The sequence below is a fragment of the Vanellus vanellus genome (assembly GCF_965231255.1).
Source record: "Vanellus vanellus genome assembly, chromosome: 4".
NCBI classification, from domain to species: Eukaryota; Metazoa; Chordata; class Aves; order Charadriiformes; family Charadriidae; genus Vanellus; species Vanellus vanellus.
In genome coordinates, this window is record NC_138909.1 from 7,851,528 (window position 1) to 7,872,287 (window position 20,760).

At 42.0% G+C, this 20,760-nt stretch overlaps 1 protein-coding gene across 1 annotated transcript in view; it reads left to right on the forward strand.

Annotated features, from left to right (window-relative positions):
* Positions 1-9,420: 9,420 nt before the first annotated feature.
* FAT4 (FAT atypical cadherin 4) overlaps positions 9,421-20,760 on the forward strand; it is a gene marked incomplete at its 5' end in the record, with an annotated part of 73,307 nt that continues 61,967 nt past the window's right edge. The window contains 4 exons of the mRNA XM_082482446.1: positions 9,421-9,486; positions 11,772-11,903; positions 15,704-15,965; positions 18,577-18,927. Of these exons, the coding sequence (XP_082338572.1) occupies positions 9,421-9,486; positions 11,772-11,903; positions 15,704-15,965; positions 18,577-18,927 (811 nt within the window). The remainder of the gene's footprint in view (positions 9,487-11,771; positions 11,904-15,703; positions 15,966-18,576; positions 18,928-20,760) is intronic.

The following is a 20,760-nucleotide window of genomic DNA, read 5'->3' on the forward strand; positions in this document are numbered from 1 at the left end:
CAGCTATTTCTATGAACGCCTGTTTTCTTTTGCTTTATTTTTCTTCAGTGCTCGAGGATGAAGCTGGATAAATTTAAGGCGAATCTGGTTTAACCTTCCCAGGACTGGTGTTTGCCCCTGAAATGTTCCCGAGGATGTACAATATTTTTTTGAGTCCCACGTGACCTATGTTTGTTTGAGCAGACCTGCGGTGGCTTTTGCAGCCACACAGAAGAGAGGAAGGGCAGAGGAGTAGGAATCTGCAGCACGCAGCCAGGTGGTGCAGATTTGCTGGCATTAAGGAAACTCATCTTAACAAACCTCTTTGAGATCCTCCGAGCACCCAGAACTTGCCAAGCTGGCAGAGGAGACCCCACCAGCATAGCCTTGATGGTCTGCTGGGGTCAGCCACAATGAGAAGGTCCATCTGTGGCCACATGAAAAAGCCTTTCTGGCCGCAAGCGGCCTGTGACCACGGGGAGGGAACCCTTCCCCAGCGCTGCAGGAGCAGATGCAAAGCTGCAGAAGACTGCAGTCTGCAAACGAGGAATGAGGCGAGGAGGACATTTCGCTGAAGTTTGCAGGAGGATGTGAAAATATTTGGAGTTTCTAGCCTCGCAGTTCCCTGCTAGCAGCCTGCCGGTGCTGCGGGGGAAAAGCTTTTAGGCATTTCTAGAAAATGGCCCTGATCTTCAAAATGTGAAACTAGAAAGTAACACATTAACCTTGTGTGTATATTTGCCAAAATCTATTTAGACTCATGTAAGGTTTCTTCTCAGAAAGGTGCCACTATGAAGCCCCCTGTAACACTGCAAAACATCAGTCGGCGTTCAGTCCTATGTCTTTAATTCCCTTCCACTCACAGGGAAAAAACCTGTGGTTTCTTAAATGACTATAACAATGCTTTTGCTGCCATGGCTCTGGGTAAAAAGCTTTTCTTCTGCTGTTCAGGCAGACTTCAGTGATGGAGTGAATTTATCCTATTGTCCTGATGATTTAATGTGTCTTAAATGTCACACCTGTAAGTTTAATTAGGTGATTTATTTAATTTAGAGGTGTGACATTCCCATCCTTGAACTGCTAATGCTTACTTTTTCTGTCTTTATCCCTTTTTTTTTTTTTTTTTCTTCTGGCATGGGCAGAAATGTTCTTACCAATTCAATCCATTTCTTATTATGTGGCAGTAGACCTCATTTAATTAAATGCAAAGTTATAAACTAAATGGTTCCCAAATGTATAATGTTTTGAGTATTTAACAAAAAAAAAAAAAGAAAGAAAAGAAAAACCTCTCTAGCAAGTGTTTGCCAAGTGTTTGTATTGGTTTGGCAGGTATTTGGAATAGGTTTTGTAACTAGAGGTGCTGCTAGATACAGAAGAATTAATGAGAAAATCGCCTCTTTTATCTGGGGAGATGACATAGGACCACATGTGTGCACATCTCCCAGCATCCATGGGCAGGCAGTGAAAGGATGGATGGAGTGGCTTTTCGGGTCCCTGCAGTGGCCAAGCAGTGCCGCTGACTCAGCACTGGAGGGACGGATGGAGCTGCTCTGCTCTTCCTGCCCTCCTCGCCATCCACCATCCCCCGACAGCAGTGTGAGAAGCAATCTCACCTCTTAACATGTGCTGCAGTAAACTGGTCTTTCTGGTACACGTAGAGCGGTGGCTGAGGTGCGTACCCCCATGGTGCTCCCCAGGTCGGTGCATCTTCATGTTGAGATTACGAGTTGGGTCACGTACATGCTCAAGGTCTCCTGGACTAACCGAATGCAATACTGCCCGGGCTATTACATGTGCTGCAGGCCTCTTCGAGATGTTGTTCCAGCACAGACTGGAAAACTGACACTTGCCGTTCATGTCAACTTCTTGTGGGAAGGTGCTCGCCTGCCGCAGCTGCCTGGGCTGTGCCATCGGGACCGGCTCGGTGGGAGGGGAGACGTGTCCCTCTCCCTGTGCCTGCTCTCAGCAGGTAGGCTGGCACAGCAGCCTGGCCTTTGCTGTACGCGTATGTACCTACACACACGTGCATGTGGGTGCCATATGCATTTGGAGCAGCTTATGGTCCTCAGCGCCAGCCCAGCTTTGCACTGGTCCCACTGGGTTGCCATTTCTGGGCAGACCTGGGAGAGGTCCCAGTATGTTCGTTGGTCCTGTTGAAACGGAGTTCAGAATTACTTATTCAGACAATCAATCTCTCTTTTTAAACTGGATGAATATTGACTGAGCTACACATGTTACTCATTTACCAGTACTGACAAAATAACCTGTATTTCATTATGGTTTTGATGGCGAAGGGGGGAAAAAACAGGACTGCTTGTGGCATTTCTTATCATTTTTAGTCCCGGTACCACTTTGATGTTTATCTCTCGCTTATGTGAAGGTGGATTATTTCAGGTTTCCGTGTATATGATTATGTACGTTTTGATGTGTGTTTTAAAATGAGCGTGCTGTTGCTTTCTTAAATTAGCCAAGGTTTGAGTAGTGCATTCCTTACCTAGTCTTCATTGCCTCTGTTGCATGGGAGACCATGCCTCTTTTGGGAGAGCAGTAAATGATGTAGCACTTAAACAATTACTTTAAAATATTGATTTCAGGAAGAGTGGGAACAGCAACATGGCTTGCTTTGCCTTTAGGAAAACATTTCTGTTCTGGCTTTTCAAATACTGGTACCGCTTGTGTCCCCTCCTGTGACGTATGGTACATATGTGAGGAGCAAGTGCTGTAAATAACAATTTCTGAAATTAATTCTGGTGGTTTTTCGCAGGGACGCAATTTATCAGCCACGTGTGTTTACTTGCGGGACCATAATGGTCCCACATCGCTGGTTTTAGTGAATATTCTGCCCAGGTACTGATGAAGCCCTAGCACGAGTGCATAAATCATACCGCGTGTCTGCTAAAAGGGGTATTTGCAGCTCTCGCAAGAAACGAGCCAATTCTTTTCAGTGGCAGTATCATCTGGACTTTGCCGGAAAGTTCGATGTAGCCACAGTAGGTAACGCATTTCCAGACAATGCCTTATTGTCTCCGCAGGAGAGCACAGGCTGGACGCGGAGACCTCGCATACCTACTTAGAATCGAGATTAAATTACCAACCTTTTTGGCATTTTTATGTAAAATGTTCTTTATTATGGCCTTCTCATAGCTAAAGCATGAGTCACTTGCAAGCCATAATAGATTTTGGCTATGCTGCATGATGAAGTGTTCTGGATGCAGTGAAACATTTAATCAGGACTCCAGGCAGCGCAACTCCCACTGGTCACCTTAACCAAAAAAAAAAAAAAAAAGAGAAAAAGAGAGAGAGAAAGAAGAAACAAATTATGGCACCTTTTCTTTGCAGCGCTAAGATGAGTATTAGTTAGAGACAAGACAAGAAAGTGACATCTTTTTAGTTTTAAGTAGCGATGAAAGCAGATTTAGATCTGATTTAGACTGGATCTAAGGAAGAAATTTTTGACGCTGGGGGTGGTGAAACACCGGCCCAGTTTTCCCAGAGAGGTGGCTGATGCTCCATCCCAGGAAACATTCCAGGTCAGGTTGGACAGGGCTCTGAGCAACCTGATCTCGTTGAAGATATCCCTGCTCATGGCAGGGAGGTTGGACTAAATTACCTTTAAAGGTCCCTTCCAACCCAAACTATTCTATGATCCTGTGATTTTTCCGATAGTGTCAGTTAAATCGCTGAGTTTTTGAAAGCGCTCTGATCTCCCGGCATTTTTTTAAGAAACATTGGTGATTTATGAAAGTGACTTTGTTGCAAAACATCAAATCACTTTACTAAACTGTACTTTACAATATGATTTCAACTCCAGGAAAGTAACGTGGTGTTAAAGACTGGATTAAAATTACTCGGTAAATTACAGCATTATATATAAATCTTATTAATCACGTTTCTGTGCCTGTTTATTTAATCGAGACAATGAAACATGTTGACAAAACGCGTTGAACCATAAGTTCCCAAACAATGTCAAGGCTGGTAATCAGTAGTAATTCCTGGTTTTGTGAGGGAAAAGGAAATACTGCTATAATCCCTGTTCTAGATAACAGGCTCAAACTGTTGTCTTGTTGCTGGGTCCATACTTGATCTCCGTGGTCTGCACTGAGGTGATTGGAGCGGGCAGTCGCGTAGCCCGGGACAGCTTTCCCATCCTGACTTTCATTAAGGTACTCGAGCTCAGACATCAAAATTAAGTCTTGGGCCCTTGTCTCCTTCTGTGGAGAGATCTTAAGTGTCTAAGGCCCCAGTGTATGGGCAACGCATCCATTTATTGCCTACGGGCTTGTCATTGGCACCTAAAATTAGAGACTTTGCTTGAAATGGAGGAGGAGGAGGAGTTTGGATTATAGTCACTATCCTGATTTTTTTTCCAAAGGTGTTACCTCAAAACTCAAGGATCCAGTGACTGCTGCTGCCCCTGGGTATTCAAACTTCTCTTTTTCTCTTGGTTTTTTTTTTTTTTTTTTTTTTTTTTTTTCTTCCAAACAGTGCCTTTGTAGAGGGTTGTTTGGTTTTTGTTTGGTTTTTTTTTTTCTTTTCTTCACATTTTCTCCCCAGCTGCAATCTTCCCCCTGTTAATAGTGGGATTCTTAACAACTTTGTATTTCTATTTAACAGGTTTGCTGGCCTGCAGCACAACAGACTAATGCAATTTTTATTGTACTAGCATGCACTGGGATTGTTTGCCTCCTGGAAAATGGGATATTCAGATGCCTCATTCGGCCTCTGTCTAAGCAAAAGCTATTGCCTTGTCCCAAGACATTTTCTTTATAAATGGGCTTTCCATCTTGTTATGGAAACTCTAAATATGCATGGTTTGTAGTTAAGGTTTTCCACCTTCCTGAGCTCTGCTATTATTGGTTATTCAGGTAATTTTAAAACACAAGTGGTTATTTTTCGCCCCCATGCTTACTCTTTCCCAGAGCAAGGTGGTTCAGGGTAGCCTATGGCTTTTTATCATTATTAGAAACATTATTTAGAGATTTTCTAGGAATATCAGGATAAATACTTTTTTATTAAAAGAACCCCACAAAACAGTATTGTTCTCCTTTTCTTTCTCAAAATGCATTTTTACTTGCTGGTACTCTGATACTTAATCTTTTTGTTCCTTTGCCTTCACAGTTCGAAGGAAGCATGCACACACTGGTCCTGCAAACACTTAGTATAACCATAACTTCACTGATGTGAGTAGCCGATATGATTACTCACATCAGTAAAAAAGGAATCTATAGATACATATGTGTTCTTCAGGACTAGTGAAGAATTGTTTTCTGGATTAACAAAAAAGCCAAACTGATGGAGGCCGGAGAAAAAAGACTAGTGTTGGCCCAGTTCTTGAGTTAGTTACCTGGATGTGATAAGATAATAGTTGAATTTTTCTCTTTTATCATCATGAGTGATATTTAGAATATTTACCGAGGGATGGGGGATAGAATCCTTTTATTTTGTTAAACACACTGCCACAGTCTGCCGCAAAGAAGAGTAAGCTCTTTAATTTTTTTAATATGAAAGATCATATAATGGCTTAAGCGTAAACAAAAGTCTCCGGGGCGATGTGTGCCAATGGTGCCTGTAGATTAGATGGTATCTCTTGAGAGAGGCAGTGAACATCACGGCAGTAAGCAAAGGGAAGAAGAATGACTCAACGACGTATAAATTGAAAGAAAAGCTGTTGCCTTTCCACTCTGTTTGATCTTTAATCAAATAGCTGTAGCGTTTGAAGAAGTATCGAACGTGTGAGACATCTGGGAGTTCCTTTCTTCTTAAATCGTGTTCTATCTATAGATCTCTGATCGAGCATGTAACATGGATAGGGTGGCTGCAAGCAAGAATTACTACACGTGTTTTGGGACTCCCGGTGAAACTTGCTGCCGCCACATGAGCTCATTCAAGTTTCCTGTGGCATCTTTTTTTCCCCTCATTTTCCTTCGATAGATGGAAGAACTTTAGAAAAGTATTCTGTCTATAAACCCTCCTCACCTTGAAATAAAAGAAAAATAAATGTTAATAAGCGTAATAAACCGGAGGGATCAGTTCTGGCCAAATGAGCCCATTGGTTTATAGAAGGTGTTACGATTGGATAGAATTTGGCATGTTGCCTTCCAGTGTAATATTTTATTTTACATACCTTTGTAGCTCATAAACCCGGTAGTTTGGTCACTAAAATAATTTCTTGTTCCAGAGTAAAACTCTCATGTTAAGCTTTTTATGTTGAGTATGGAATTTGTCTAGCCTGTTCAGCAACAGTTCTCTGGGGTACTAGTATTTTTGAAGGGGATTGGTTCTTTTGCTCTAAGAAATGAAACTTCGTCTTTTAGCAACTGTTTCTTAATTCAACAAAATATTTTGAAGAAGAATAGATTATTCAAATACAAACTCATATCCATTTTGGTTAACCAAAAAAATAATCTTTTTTTTCCTTGGTTTCCATCATAATTGAGTTTTTCCTTGCCCCCCCCCCCCCGGAATAAAATGTTTTCAGAACCGGGTACAAAGTATGAAGCTATTGAAGACTTTACGCTGCAGCATCACTCTTTGTAAAAAGTCTCTTTCAGAGACTCCTTATAAATGCCATCAGTTAATTCAAAGAGGGTATTTTCTACTTTCTTCAAAGTAAAGACAAGATTTTGAAACAACAGTGAGTTTCCCAGTGACTTGTTGTGTTCAGGTTCATGCCCTAAATGCTGAAATAGATGCTGTATGCTTTGTGAAATGAAGTCCTGGTATGATTCCTTATCTCTGTTAAGACCTGAGGCTTGTCTGAATCGAGAAAAGAACTCTTTTTTTTTTTTTTTTTTTTTTTTTTTTTTTTTCTTACATCTACATTTAAAGCAAATTGAGGCAAAACTCTTTGAATTGAGTGCTGCCCTGCCCCAATCTGTTCTCAATTTGTTTATGGAGAAAGCACACAAGAGACTGATTTGAGCAGCAAATAAGAATCTTAACAAGATCAAGGTAATTAATACTTCCTCTGCTTTGAAAACGTCTGCGACAGGAGGCTGCAGTGATCAAAATTGTCACAGATGAGGTTGGGTTGACCATCTGTGGCAGTGGCAGTGGCATGGTGTTATTGGGAGAATGTTCCTAAGGCTGCTGAATGAGAAATTCAATTCGGACACGGAAATTTGGGGTATTGTCTGACTTGCTACTTTTGCTAATCTCTGGGGTTTGTTGTATGTCTGTATTTTTGCGTTTTAGTTTAATAGCGGTTGAATCGAACATAAACAAAAAGAATGGGGAAAAAAACGCACCCAAAGATAGTTTGCATAGAATGTATGTAAAATTATTGTGTTTATTTTACAAGGCCTAGTAAATAAGCAACATGTATTTTTCTGCAGAATAAACTGTGAGGGAGAACTTTGATTTTCAGTCTGTTTTATAGAGACAATGAACATGTGAGGGAAAAGCATTATACTGGAATTTCTACAAACGCAGAGTAATTTTTTGGCGATTTACACGCATGCTCTTGGACAGAACAAAGCCTTCTGTGTTTTTTTTTTTTTCATTTCCCGTTGAACAAATAAGGCAATATTTCGAATCTATTCATCAGTTTTCCATCACAGTCTTAAGAGAAGTAGAAGTGTCTGTGATTATTTATGGTCTATGGCTTCTGTAGAAGTTTGAGGCTGGTTTTGACTGTGATCGGCCGTGGTGCAGTACTTTGAGCGGTTCAGGTGACTGGTTTGTGTCTCTGGGCTGCGTCCTAGAGTCACATTGACTGATGGGTTTGAGGCAAGAATAATGCCCACGTTGGATAGATTTGGGGGTGGTGGTTATCACTTTCCTGGGGGTATTGCTTCCTACAGTCGTGCAGATGTGGTCACCTAATGGTTCCTTTCTGTTCCAGGGACCAAGGTTTGGACAAATCCCTTAAGCCCCCCCTTTTTTTTTTTTCTTCCTGTGGCATGTTTCAGGTTTTAAGGCCTTTAGTTTCCTAGATGTTTGTTCTTGTATGTACTGTTGTCACCGGTGGGTGTTTTGCTGTCGGTGCAAGCTGAGAGCACAGCATACCTTCTGTAGACCCTTCTGAACGTGATGCCCGTGGTACAGGTGGACAGTAATACTGCCATGACCACCTTGTCTTGCCTTCATTAAGTCTGAGGAAGAATTGCACATTATTATTAATTGGTAGCATATGATATTGATCAAACTACATATTTCCAGAATCCGTCACACACATTGATATCTTTATGGAAATCTAATGTGGGATTAGAAAGATAGAGGCAGTTGGTTGAGGAGAGATTTAGTTCAGATGTTTGATTAAAGCTTTGTGGATTTTTTTCTTTTCCCTCCCCAATAAAGATGCGATAAGACACGCTGAAATCTTTCAGTGCCCCCTGGCAATGAAAGACTTTGTGGTTGTGGTTGTCCTGTGAACTTCTGCTTAGCATCGGGACTTCAGAAATTCATTTCACCTTGAAATTATTTTGGAACTCCTGAATTGAAGACTGGACACTCAGCTTACACCTGAACTCATTCAGGATGTATACTTTCTTAAATGAGGCGTTTGGCATAAAACTTAACGGACTGTTGTGTTTTGGGGAAAACATGAAGATTTTTCTCAAGTCTTTCTCAGAGACATATTACTTGAGGGAAATTTCTTCCAATGGGCACATCGCAGGATCTTATTCCTTAGGTTCGCAGTACTGTGCATAAGCTGAAGTAGTAAGTTACAGCAGAAGTAAAAAGATAGCTTTACACAGGGATGCTAATTATACTTAGCCAACAGTGAATTATTAAGCAATATTCATTATCTAAGCCCTGTGGATAAATAGTAAATCATGGTGTAAATGCTCTTTAAAAATATTGTGGTCTCTTTCTAAAAATTTGTCTGCCTTACTAGAGAATTTCTTATTTTTCCGCCACGTAAAGCATGTCTTCAATATAAAATACAGTGTCTTTGTTTACTTGGGAGCTGCCTTTTCAGGATAAAATTACTTCATCTGTTATTCTTCTCTGCCCTCCCCCCCCCCCCCCCCCCCCCCCCCCCTTTTTTTTTTCCAGTTCTCCGGAATCTGACTCTATAATTAATTTATTTTGTCCCACAACCCTTAGCCATCTGTAGTCTTGGACTATTTGACATTATGCAAGCTGTAGGCAATGCACAGCTCCTAACCCAAAACCCCAGAAGCTGTCATATATTTTTCATACGATTTTTACAAAGGGCAATCTCTCATCGTGAAAATGGGTTCTGGTGGTGAAACGTCACCTGCAGCTGAAACATTAGCTGCGCGTGACATATAGGGTATGAATAAATAAATGGCAGAGCTGCGCAGCTGCTTTACCTTGAAACCGTACCTGGGGGGTAATGCTATACTCGGAGCACACGTAGTTTGCTGTGCCAGTTCAGGGGGCAGGACCCGCGTGGCAAGGATGGAGGGCCAAATCCTTCCTCCCTCTGCTCTCTTCTCGTCTCTCTTCTGCCGCACCTCTCCCGTTTCTGCGATGAACTGTCGCCCAGATGCAGCGGTCACCATGAAAACCAACGTGGGCCGGTTTAATTCTCGGGAAGTTTGTGTCTGGTTAGTTAGTTGTCGAATCGTTGCTTGTGATGCTGCGGTCAGCGCTTCTCGTGCTTCTGTTGTCAGGGATTTAAATTTGATGATGAAACCTCCTGGGTTAATCCGTCTTGGGCCATGAAGTGTTTTCTGTACCATTTGTGAATGGTCATAGGAATTAAATATGGTATAAATAAATAATGGCCTCTATACATGGCCATGTAAGGCCTATAGGACCAGTGTTTTGTCTGCACTTCCAGTGGATGCAGCTATAATATTAATGAGACGACCGTAATATTAATGAGACGACCGTAATATTAATGTAATTTTTCACCTGTTTTTAAAGACATTTCAGTTCTCTGTAATGGTATGTTCTGGCAGGCTGACAGTAACTGTAACCTACTGTGGGCATAAATACCAAGCGCAAATTGAAAAAAAAAAAAAAAAAAAAATAATTAAAAGAAAAAAGCTCACTTACTTGAGGTGACTGAGGATGGCTTAGATCCCCAGGTGGAAGGTGTCTCCCTGTGTGGTGTACATACTGACCAGAGACCAATGTGGCCATCATGTTCACAGTGGTCTGGTGTTTTCCACCCTCTGAAGATACCCCCTTGGAGGAAAAATGCTTATCAGGGAAACAGCTGAGCTCTGCAGCCTTCTCTGCGTTAGAAACATCCTCTGAGGCAGAAGAGATGGGTGTGTTAGGATCAAATACACTTTCAGAGTATTTACATGTCTACCACAATTTATATTTTCAGGGCTTTTGATGAAGGACATTAGCACGGCGCACCAAATCTGTTCCATCACCAAGTCTAGCACTGGCAGGAGTGTTAGGCTTTCTGAAACAGTTCCTTTTGGGAGGACAGAAGGATGGAGCATCCTTCAGGATGTGGTCTCGGGACCAATGACCCTTGGGTGCAGCCACTGAGAGCTGGGAAAAAGATGCAGCAGGCGAGCCCAGGTGACTCAGTTGTTCTGCGGGGACAGCCAAGCTGCTGTCACCGAAGTGCTTATCTTTGGGATTGTCCCAGTGATCAAGTGAGAAGGGCTTGGCAATTGGTGGTCTGTATGAAAACAGAAGTAAAAAAAAAAAAAAAGAAAACGTTATGGCAGGTGACTAGAAATGGTAGAAATCATAGACTTCAGATCACCAGGGACATCTGTGTTGATGATATCCAGAGCAGCTAACCCATATATTTTCACCTAAATGCAGGGAGATCCCTTGTGGATAATGGCGCGGTGGGTACTGTAGTGTCCATAATATTTTGCCTGTCAATCTAGGTATCTTCTTCAAGTCATCCATACCTTTGCCTCCCTTCCTGTGCAACAGCCCTATCTACCTTTCCTTGATGAGCAATAAAACCAGACTTTCTTCAGCTACTCAGTTTTCTTCAGAGTTTGGTGGCCATTTCGGTCCAAAACAAGCCTTTTTTTTTTTTTTTTTTTTTTTTTCTGACAAATGTAAAACAGCTGTGTCCTCTCTTTCTTTTTTTGGAATATTTCATGCTATACCCAGCAACAAGGGAAAACGGAGCTCTGCAGCTTTTTGAATTAGCGTCAGCAGGGCAGCAGTCTCGCTCATGAAAAACTAGGAATAAACAACACGCAACAACCTTTCGGGAACTACCATTACTACTTGGAAAATCTTACGAATATTGCACGTGAAAAGAACATTTGTTTAGGTGTGTGTGGGCAAGGAGAGTAGATGCTAGTGGGGGCTTCTAAAGTAACGTTTATGGTTGCAGTGAGAAGAGAGCTTTGAGAGAGAGAAAAACAGATTTTTTTTTTTTTTTTTTTTTTTAAAAATATATATATAAAGTGCAAGGGTGTTTTTTCCTCCCTCAGAACGGAGAGTTGCCAATATATAAACATTTCAGAGAGAATTTTACACCACCTCATCTTTATGTCAGGCAGCATTTAATGGTTGAATGATCTCCTGCCCCGGGACTTGGCAGCTATCCTCCAGGGGCCGACTTTGAGGATTACAGTGACAGTCTATCAGTGGATCTTTTCCAATATAAACTAGACTAGGACCATTTAAAATCAGTTGCTATCAACAAGTCAAATTAACTTTATTTATGTTAGAGACTTTCCTATGAGTATTTTATAACAACGTGGAATTTTAATATCCGGAGGGGCTTTTCCTGTTGTTGGTGTGATTTGGGAATGTTCTAATTCATGCGATTAAGAGCAATTTGCCCGATTTCTTTCAAAATTATGCGATTTGTAACATTCAGGTCCAATCAGCGTCTAACTCGTGGTGCTCACACAACTTTTTCCGATTCCTGCTTTTCACAGGTGGAAATAACACTTCAGGATATCAATGACAACCCACCGGTGTTCCCCACAGATATGCTTGATCTGACTGTAGAAGAGAATATAGGAGATGGATCTAAAATATTGCAGCTGACAGCCATGGATGCTGATGAGGTAGGAGCATGGTTTCATATTTGAATATCTGTACTAAAAATGCTATTCTGGAAATAGGTGTTTTTCTCCTGTTCCCTTTGTGAGAGCTCCTAATGAGCGGTGCCGCTAACGGCAGAAAATGCCCCACACTTTGATTTTTAGATGGTCTTGTTATCAGTCTCATCCTACACCATACCCACTAACTTGCTGAAGGTGCTGGACCGTCCAGCTTGTGATAAAGCTTTATTGACAGTCAGTTGAAGACCACAGCTTGAGATCTAAATGGGCTTTGATGCAGAGATGTTGTAGTTGAGCCCCGGTTTAAAGGTGTGCAATAAAATTAATGTGAGACGAGCCTTGGAGAACAAGAAAACTTTTGATAATGCCTGCTCGCCCCTTGACTAGAACTACTTAATATCAGTATGATTCTTTCCTAAAGAAGGTTTTATTTCACCAAAAAGAAGGGGAAAGAAAGAATGCTAAAATATGTGCTCTGTACATAAAGCAGTTTGAAAAATCCTTTTGCCCGCTTAGATTCATTAGGGTGAGGATGCTGCAACTAAGGAGTTATAAAGAAAATAGCAAAATCCTTTGAGCAACTGGTGTTAAACAGTTGGCCGATCAGCTTAGTGAGGGATATTACAGTCGTCTTGTATCCGTCGGGCAAATATATCCCATATAATTTGATGTATTCACTTCTTTTGGAAAGTAAGATACAAGAATGTTAATCATATTGTTTCGTACACTTGAACTGATTCTTTCCACTAGGGAAAGTCCTAAAAAGTCAATACAAGCATGCAAAGAAGTTTGTATGGTCATTAAAATATAGGGTTACACTTGACAACAACGGGCAATTCTTGCGTTCAAGTAATAAGGTAATTCAACCCCCTCAAGAGAATTTTCTTTCTGGCCTTTTTTGTGTTAGCTTGGTTAGTTGTCCTGTGATTGTTAATTGATGTACTTAATCTTACTGCTGCAAGGGGAACCACTGGAACACCCTCAGGAACGGTACAAATGGGATTATGAATTTGTTGATCTTTCTATTCTGGTAGCAGCCTGACATACAGACAAAAAAAATAGGATTTTGGAAAGGCCCTTATCTGTAACAAAAATCACTCTCTGCTGCGATATGGCAAACAGTTATCTAAGATTTTCGCAATATATTATGTTCCAGCCTCTTTCTGACCATTCCTAAACTGCACCTAATGTGTTATCCATTCTGAAGCACACCATCCACTGGGAACTGATTTGTTACCTTAGACAGAAATCAGTTGATCCTTTTGTTAAAAGGGATGACTTCAGTTTCCCGAGCAGAACATTTGTAACAAAAACCCTTCACAAAGAGGCCAACGTATTTTAGCCATGTGCAGTTCAGGGTCGAGATACTTACCTCCCCCTCGTCGCCTTTGAAGTTGAGGGCACAGCGAATACTCCCTGTTTTTCATATAATATTCCTGCAACATTATGCTTTTCCGGCTTCTTTCTTTGCACACGCAACCCATATACGCAGCTCAGTAAAACTGTGTGCTGCCTTTGCTACGCGCACGGATGCTTTCAGAATCAAAGTTTTAGCTTCAAAAGGGTAAGTGACAGAACCCTTAGAACTCATGGCTGACTGGTGTACAAGAACCCCTCCTACAAATCTTTTTAGATGTTAATACGAAGGCAGCAAATTTCAAACCTTTGTTATAATAAGGACATTGTAGAGATCTGTGAAAAGATGTAAAGACATTCTCTAGGTGCTACGTGGTACCAAAGGCTTTAACGCAACAGCTTCTAGCACTTTGCAACTCTTTAAAGTCTGTTGTTGCTGGGAAACTTCTATACAGCTTTTTAACAGGCTTTACATATCTGTTATTTTGGTTTGCTTCTCACCTAACTCCTGTAAAGTTACTGCTTTGACGAAACCGGTACCACAGGTGGCTGCGGTTTTAGCTGTGCTCTGTTAGGAGGAGGCTGGCTCATCAAACAAGCGGTGGAGAACGCGCTCGCCTCTGATATCTTAAATTCTCATCGATGTTTTTGCGAAGCCGCACAATGGGAGGAAGGTGCGTGGCCTCCCCCAGCTACACCTGAGCACACAGAGACGCTGTGTATGCTGAAGCACTGCCCACAGCTATTCGGGGCTGGGCACCTGCAGGACCTTGTTTGCTTTCCAAATTTCATTTTATCAGTTGGCTCAGTCTGACCCCTTGAAAAAACACCCGGAGAAAAAGTTTGGCACGAGGCACTCTCCTAAGGTCAGCTAACTAACACTTGTTTCTCATCTCACAGATGCGAGCGGGTGTTTATCTCTGTTAATTTGCTTTTTTAGGCAAGAGTGTGTGAAATGGCTATAGATTTTCTTTCTCCCCGATCTCTTTGATCTGCTGTTCACCGCAAAAATGCCACCCGGGTTGCCAGCAGTGTGGTTCAGCTGGGAAACCCGGGCTCTGGCCTGGCACCGGAGGGGGGGACATGCTAAATATCTGTTTGCCCACCAAAACACATCGCTGCGGATAGTCAGCACCTGGGGTGTAGGTACATGTGTACGAGGTTGGAGGTTACCAAACCTTCAGTGCCTTGCCTTGGAAAAAGAAGGACCACCCAGGATCTTCGATCTCTTTTTGTTTTCCCTTAAAGACCAATATCGGTCTGCTAAGAAGCAAAATTTATAGCTGAGTACTGGATTTTGGGTGGAAATGTCACCCAAGCTGGGGCTGGGTCCTCTAGCCACCCTCTGGCTGCAGCGTCCTGCTGCACGACCCGTCCCCAGGAGGCGGATGGGAACAGAGCTCAGGTGGCATAGCTTTTTCTAGCAAACCTCAGTGCTCCTCAGAGCTGTGATGCGCATCGATTTTCTTGTTAAGAATCAATGATACAGTCTGGATGCAGGTGACTTCTCTGTGTTTGTGACAGGGCAGCGCTGAGGGAAAATGCACCGTGTCAATGTTTCTTGATTGGAAGTTTCCATATTTTTTTCCTATGTTTTAATTTCAGCCTTTAAGAGGGGAAGAAAAAAAAAAGGTGGTCATTTTTCTATGTAACATTACTTTTCCTTAATTTTCCTTTGAACCAAAATGCTCCAAGTCCCTATGAATCCTTTTTTTCCGAGGACAAATGAAACACTTTGACCCAAAAGCAAATGCTTTTGGCTTCCAGCACAACCCAAGAGATCAGAACTATGATTTTAACGACATATGATTTGTCACTTTGAGGCTGTTTATTTTCAGGGATAAATGTATTTCCATGCAGAAACTGGCCTTTGAGGGGCTGCTGTGAGCACGGCTCCTGTGAGTTTCTCCTGACCGGGAGCTGCAGCTTGTGCCGTGTCTGCTGGCTGGTGGAGCTGCTACGTGGCCAGCCCTAGTCCTTCTTTCTTGCATCCCACCCCGTCCTTCTCCCTCCATCCCACCTCCGGAGAGCGAGAACGGCAGAGCTGATCCCACTGGCAGGGATTTAATTTAACCTTTGAACATAAAGCAAGAAGAATAAACACTGATCCCTGTTAAGAGGGAAGATGTTACGCTGCTTGGTGGTGCTGCCTTGAAACTAAAACATGTATCAGAGCTTCATGGTATTGATTGGATGTGGTCCTTCTACGAACAGCGGAGCAAAAAGTCTTGGGCAATCTTGTCATTTCACATCTTGTAAATAAAAACTGCGTGCATCTTTACTGGGGGACTGAAGCAGGGACTGGGCAGGAGGGCTGTTTATTAAAGGAAACTGTTCTGAAAAATATTCGCCGACTGCAGTTACTGGAACGATTCTTGTCTCACTGAAAATTATGATGTGGTTTTCCTGGCAAATAACTTGATTTGACCACTTCTGTTTTTACTTAGGGAGCCAATGCCCTCGTCACATACACTATTATCAGCGGCGCGGATGATAGCTTCCACATTGACCCCGAGTCAGGAGACCTGATAGCCACCAAGCGCCTGGACCGGGAGCGCCGCTCCAAGTACTCCTTGCTGGTTCGTGCTGATGATGGCCTCCAGTCCTCAGACATGAGAATAAACATCACCGTTAGCGATGTTAATGACCATATCCCCAAATTCTCCAAGCCAGTGTATTCCTTCGACATCCCGGAAGATGCCACTCCAGGTAAATAGGAAACAGCCCTAAAATTGCCTGAATCTCTTTCTTTTTGTCAATCCACAAGGATTTGAGGGGAATGGGGTAGCAAACCTGTCTGACACGGCCAGGAGACAGAAGATGTTGAAGGCATCTATGGGGTGGAGAAATGGAGGGAATCACATCATGCTGAAAGTCTGCTTTCAAGGCAATCTGTGTCACTAGTGAGGTCAAATTTCTTTTCAATGGGAAATGGAGAAACGGTTGCCACTCAACTAAATCCTAGATGCAGAATAAGAATTACGCCTGTATCTCAGTGGAAGCCTCTGAGTGCGACTACTTGAAAAATAGCAAACAGAGAACTTGGGAGGAGGAACAACTTACAGGACACAAACAGTATAGCCTCTCATGAATGGTGATGCTAGGATTGATTTCGTGAGCCGTCTTCAGTGATACGGTACTTAATTCATCAAGTGTAGGGTCACAAAATGGGTGACCACTGAGCAGCCAGTAATACACTGCTTCCTTAATAATATTCCTTACGCGCGCTCAGTTATTAACCCTAACATTGTATTTCCTTGTTCTTTTCTCTAACTCCTGTATTTGACAAGGTTTTTGCCGAAAATCTGACCTGTAGATAGTTAATTCTAGTTCCTAAATATGATCACCAACCTCTTCGGTTGTTGTTTTCTTCTTTTAAAGCTTGTTTCATATGCAAGAGAGTCTTGACATTTAAAAATTAGGTTGTAAACTAGAAAATATTTAGACCCCAAAAAAGAGTTTTCAGAAACTATGCTATATTATATGTCTCCAGATGAGAAATGAATAATACTTGCAATAAAAAGTTTCCAGTATTTTATACAGACTGCTAGTATAAAAGCAATATCTGCCAGTACTAGCAACTGAAGCATCTTGGAAGCTTGTTCTAAAATATGAGTAAACAGAGGAGATGCAAATGACATGGTGATAGCTTTCAAGCTTTTATTAGGGTTTTGACTTACAAGCGTGGGAGGCTCAGCTTGGGACAACCAAGATTACCCCCTTGCCTCCAACTTGTGCACTCAGTCTCGCAGTCCCCAAATTCAGTGGTGTTTTGCATTAAAGGATTACAGTGCAATCAGCTGCACCTCAGGAATCTGATCTGGGGGTAATCGAGATGCCTGTGTAGCACAGGGCGGTTTGGTCGCTGATCGTAGAATCATAGAATGGTTTCGGTTGGAAGGGACCTTAAAGATCATCTAGTTCCAACCCCCCTGCCATGGGCAGGGACACCTCCCACTAGACTAGGATTCCCAGCTATGCTCCTCTCTCTTGCCACTCAAAGGTCCTGAGGTTCAGTCTGGTTTAGCAGGAATCACCCTGGAAGTGGCGAGTATCATTCCCTCCACGTTAAGATGAGGCTTCTTTCTTTAATCGTTCCTTGTGCCTTATACCCAGCTCAGCAGCGACGGATGCCGAAGGAAAAAACAGGCTGATTTTATACTTGCAGTGTGTATGTGAAAGATACCAGTGTATTCAACTGGATTAAAGGAAGTTGTAGCACTATTCTTCATTCTGCTGATATGCAGTCTGCATTGTCACGTTGCTCGAAAATAGTTAACTGTGCTGCAATGTGTGTAATTCGTCTGGTTCCACGGAAAAGAAATTAGATGATTTATTTTTTTGGAAATGAGCTGATCTTAATTATAGTTAGCGTTTGAAACACTAAAAAGTGACACTTAATTCCCAAACTTTAGTAAGATAGGGCAGTCAGGCAAAGGAAGCTATGCAGAAATGCAAACAATGGCACAAATTCACAAGGAGTTGGATTTCAGAAAACAGTAAAGAACGAACCCCTATAAGGTTTCTAGTTTTCTAACCGCAGTTACCCTGCAAAGGCACTTTTTCAAAAGGCAGAGCTGGGATATTTGGTATGTACTGACACTCCGGTTTCTGCATTTAGAAAGAAATCTCTAGAAGGTTTCAGAATTTGTATTTGTCTGCAGGGAGGAGAAGGGTCCTTTGAATCGTAGAAAGAAAACGCCTAGGATGAGAAAAGGTATTTTTGCCCCGGTTGATGTCTAATCGGGACATATTCCCATTTAAAGATAAAAACAAACATTCCTGACCGTTTCTCAGGGGTTTTGAGTAGCCCTTTAAAATAAACATCATACTGAATACTGTTCCTTTCAGCTTTGAAAGACCTTTCACAGTAGTTAGTCGCAGAATATTGAGGCTTGAATTTCCACCAGAGGATACCTCTTATTCTACAGAGCTGCTTGATGCTGCTGCGTGGTGGTCAGCTGCTCTGGGGAGGGGACTTTTTACAAGGGCATAGGACGAGGGGGAATGGCTTTAAACTGGAAGAGGGTAGATTTAGATTAGATACTGGGAAGAAATTTTTCACTCTGAGGGTGGTGAGACTCTGGCCCAGGTTGCTCAGAGAAGCTGTGGATGCCCCATCCCTGGAGGTGTTCAAGGCCAGGTTGGACGGGGCTTTGAGCAACCTGGTCTAGTATGAAGTGTCCCTGCCCATGGCAGGGGGGCTGGAACTCAATGACCTTCAAGGTTGCTTCCAACCTAAACCATCCTATGATTCTGGCCGAGCCGCTGAGCTGCCTTTTGCGAGTGACTGATTTTGCTGTCCTGTTGTGCTGTGCAGGTTCCTTAGTAGCAGCCATTCTGGCCACTGACGACGACTCCGGTATCAACGGGGAAATCACGTACACCGTAAGTGAAGATGATGAAGAGGGCATCTTCTTCCTCAACCCCGTTACCGGAGTCTTCAATCTGACTCGCGTGCTGGACTACGAAGCACAGCAGTATTACATTCTCACCATCCGCGCGGAAGATGGGGGGGGCCAATTTACTACCATCAGAGTGTACTTCAATATACTGGACATCAATGATAACCCGCCAGTGTTCAGCATGACCTCATACAGCACGTCTTTGATGGAGAACCTGTCTCCAGGATCCGCTATTCTCAACTTCAGTGTCACTGATGCGGATGATGGTAGGCATTTTCTTATATTCTGTATCACTGATGATAAATACGTATTTCACCTTAGCAACGTATTAGAAGACCCAGTCGAAAGGGCAAATTAGGACTATCCTCAGGATGCTATCATATGCTTAAATTCTCTGCGTGCTGTGTAAATAGAAGTTATTTTTCTCATATTTCACATTAGGTTTAAGTGGGTGGTTTCGTCCTGATTTTTATTTGTGATAAATTAAAAATACAGTCAAATACTGCTTCTAACTGCTGTTGCAGAGCTGTATTTTACCCCAAGCATGTTACAGCAGTTGAACACAATGATTTCTCCCCTGGTGATTAGGTTACACGTTTAAATTAGACCGAAGTGTTCTTTCAGATTGTTTTTTTTTTTTCTTAAAGTTTATAATATATTCTAAATAAGGTTCTGGCAATATGAGACATCATCTGCAATGATCTTAAAAGTACTGTAACTTTTAAGTGTATCGTGAAGAGAATTGTGATCTACAGGGTATTGATAGTGGAGGTTAAAAAACTGATAAAAAGAGATGGTGACAAAATTTCTCATTAAAATAAGCTTTAATCTCAGGACTACTTATGGCATCTAGAAGGTGTTAATGTGTTGGAATGAAAAATATACAATCTTTATAGCTTGCTTAAGCATTTTGCCATACAGTTTATGCCCAAGTAAGAACGATTATAGAATATGCCCATAAAATATGTAAAAATCCTTCCGTAGCGTACTGAATTTTCTTAAGTGTCCACAGACATTAGTCAGTGTGACTTAATACAAACTTATTCGTAACACTCGTAGTGACTTTACAGGTGAAAGTTATTTTTGTGACATGTTAAGCAGCCTCGTCTCCTCAACTTGACACTGGCTCAGCAGAGCCCATAGAAATATCTTAGACTGAAACGTGTGCTTCAAGCGCAAAGCACCTACGGGCTTGGAGGAACCCTAGTTTATGCACATAAAACGGCTGAGCTGATCAAGATTATTTTTCCTCAGGAAATGCTGAGTTGTTGAACTCAAACATTTTTGTGGGAACCTAAATTTTGTGCTGATGGATAGAACTTTCCATGGTAAAAATTGTGCAATTGGTTTTGAGATCAAACTGAGAGGGCGAGCAAGAAGAGATTCCATAAGATAAGCCAACAAGTCAGAAATTATAACTTGGTGATATTGGCTATTTTTGCACGGATCTCTCTTTCCCCGCTCCTTGTTAAAGCTTTTATTTTATGCAAACCAATTATAAGTTGGAGGAGGTAGTTCTTCTTGCATCGTGCATATCCAGGGAAGGGACTGTTCCTTCACACCTGTAGATAAATGGGGTTGTGTCCAATCTATCTCCTCTTTTATTTCTTATTTTCCTGTTAGAAGTACAGTGCTTGGTTTCAAATCTTTTGGGAGTTAATTTCACTTAACCATTATGGGTCTCTCTTCCTTTTCTCTTGCACCTCATACATTCATTTCCATCTGCGCGCAGTGGATGTGAACTATATCATAGCACTGACATATCGTTTTACATTTATCATGCACTCAATTATCAAGGAAGCAAATGAGTATTTGAGGAGCAATGCAATGAAAAGTCAGATATCTTGCCTTTTATATTTTCTGGCACACTTACTTTTCTAGCGGGCTGGATTTAAAATTAATAGGGCAGAAATTTCATTCCAAGAGCGTGCCAGGTTGAGTTCCCCCATAGGACTGTAACTTCAGCAAATGTTATGATCTATTGGTGTTTCTGTTTCAAGCCCAGACTTGTTATCCTGTGTCATCTTGTATTTATCTAGAGTACAGAAATAGCTCATACTATGCTCCTCTGCATGTGGCTCGCACATAATGCACTCAAT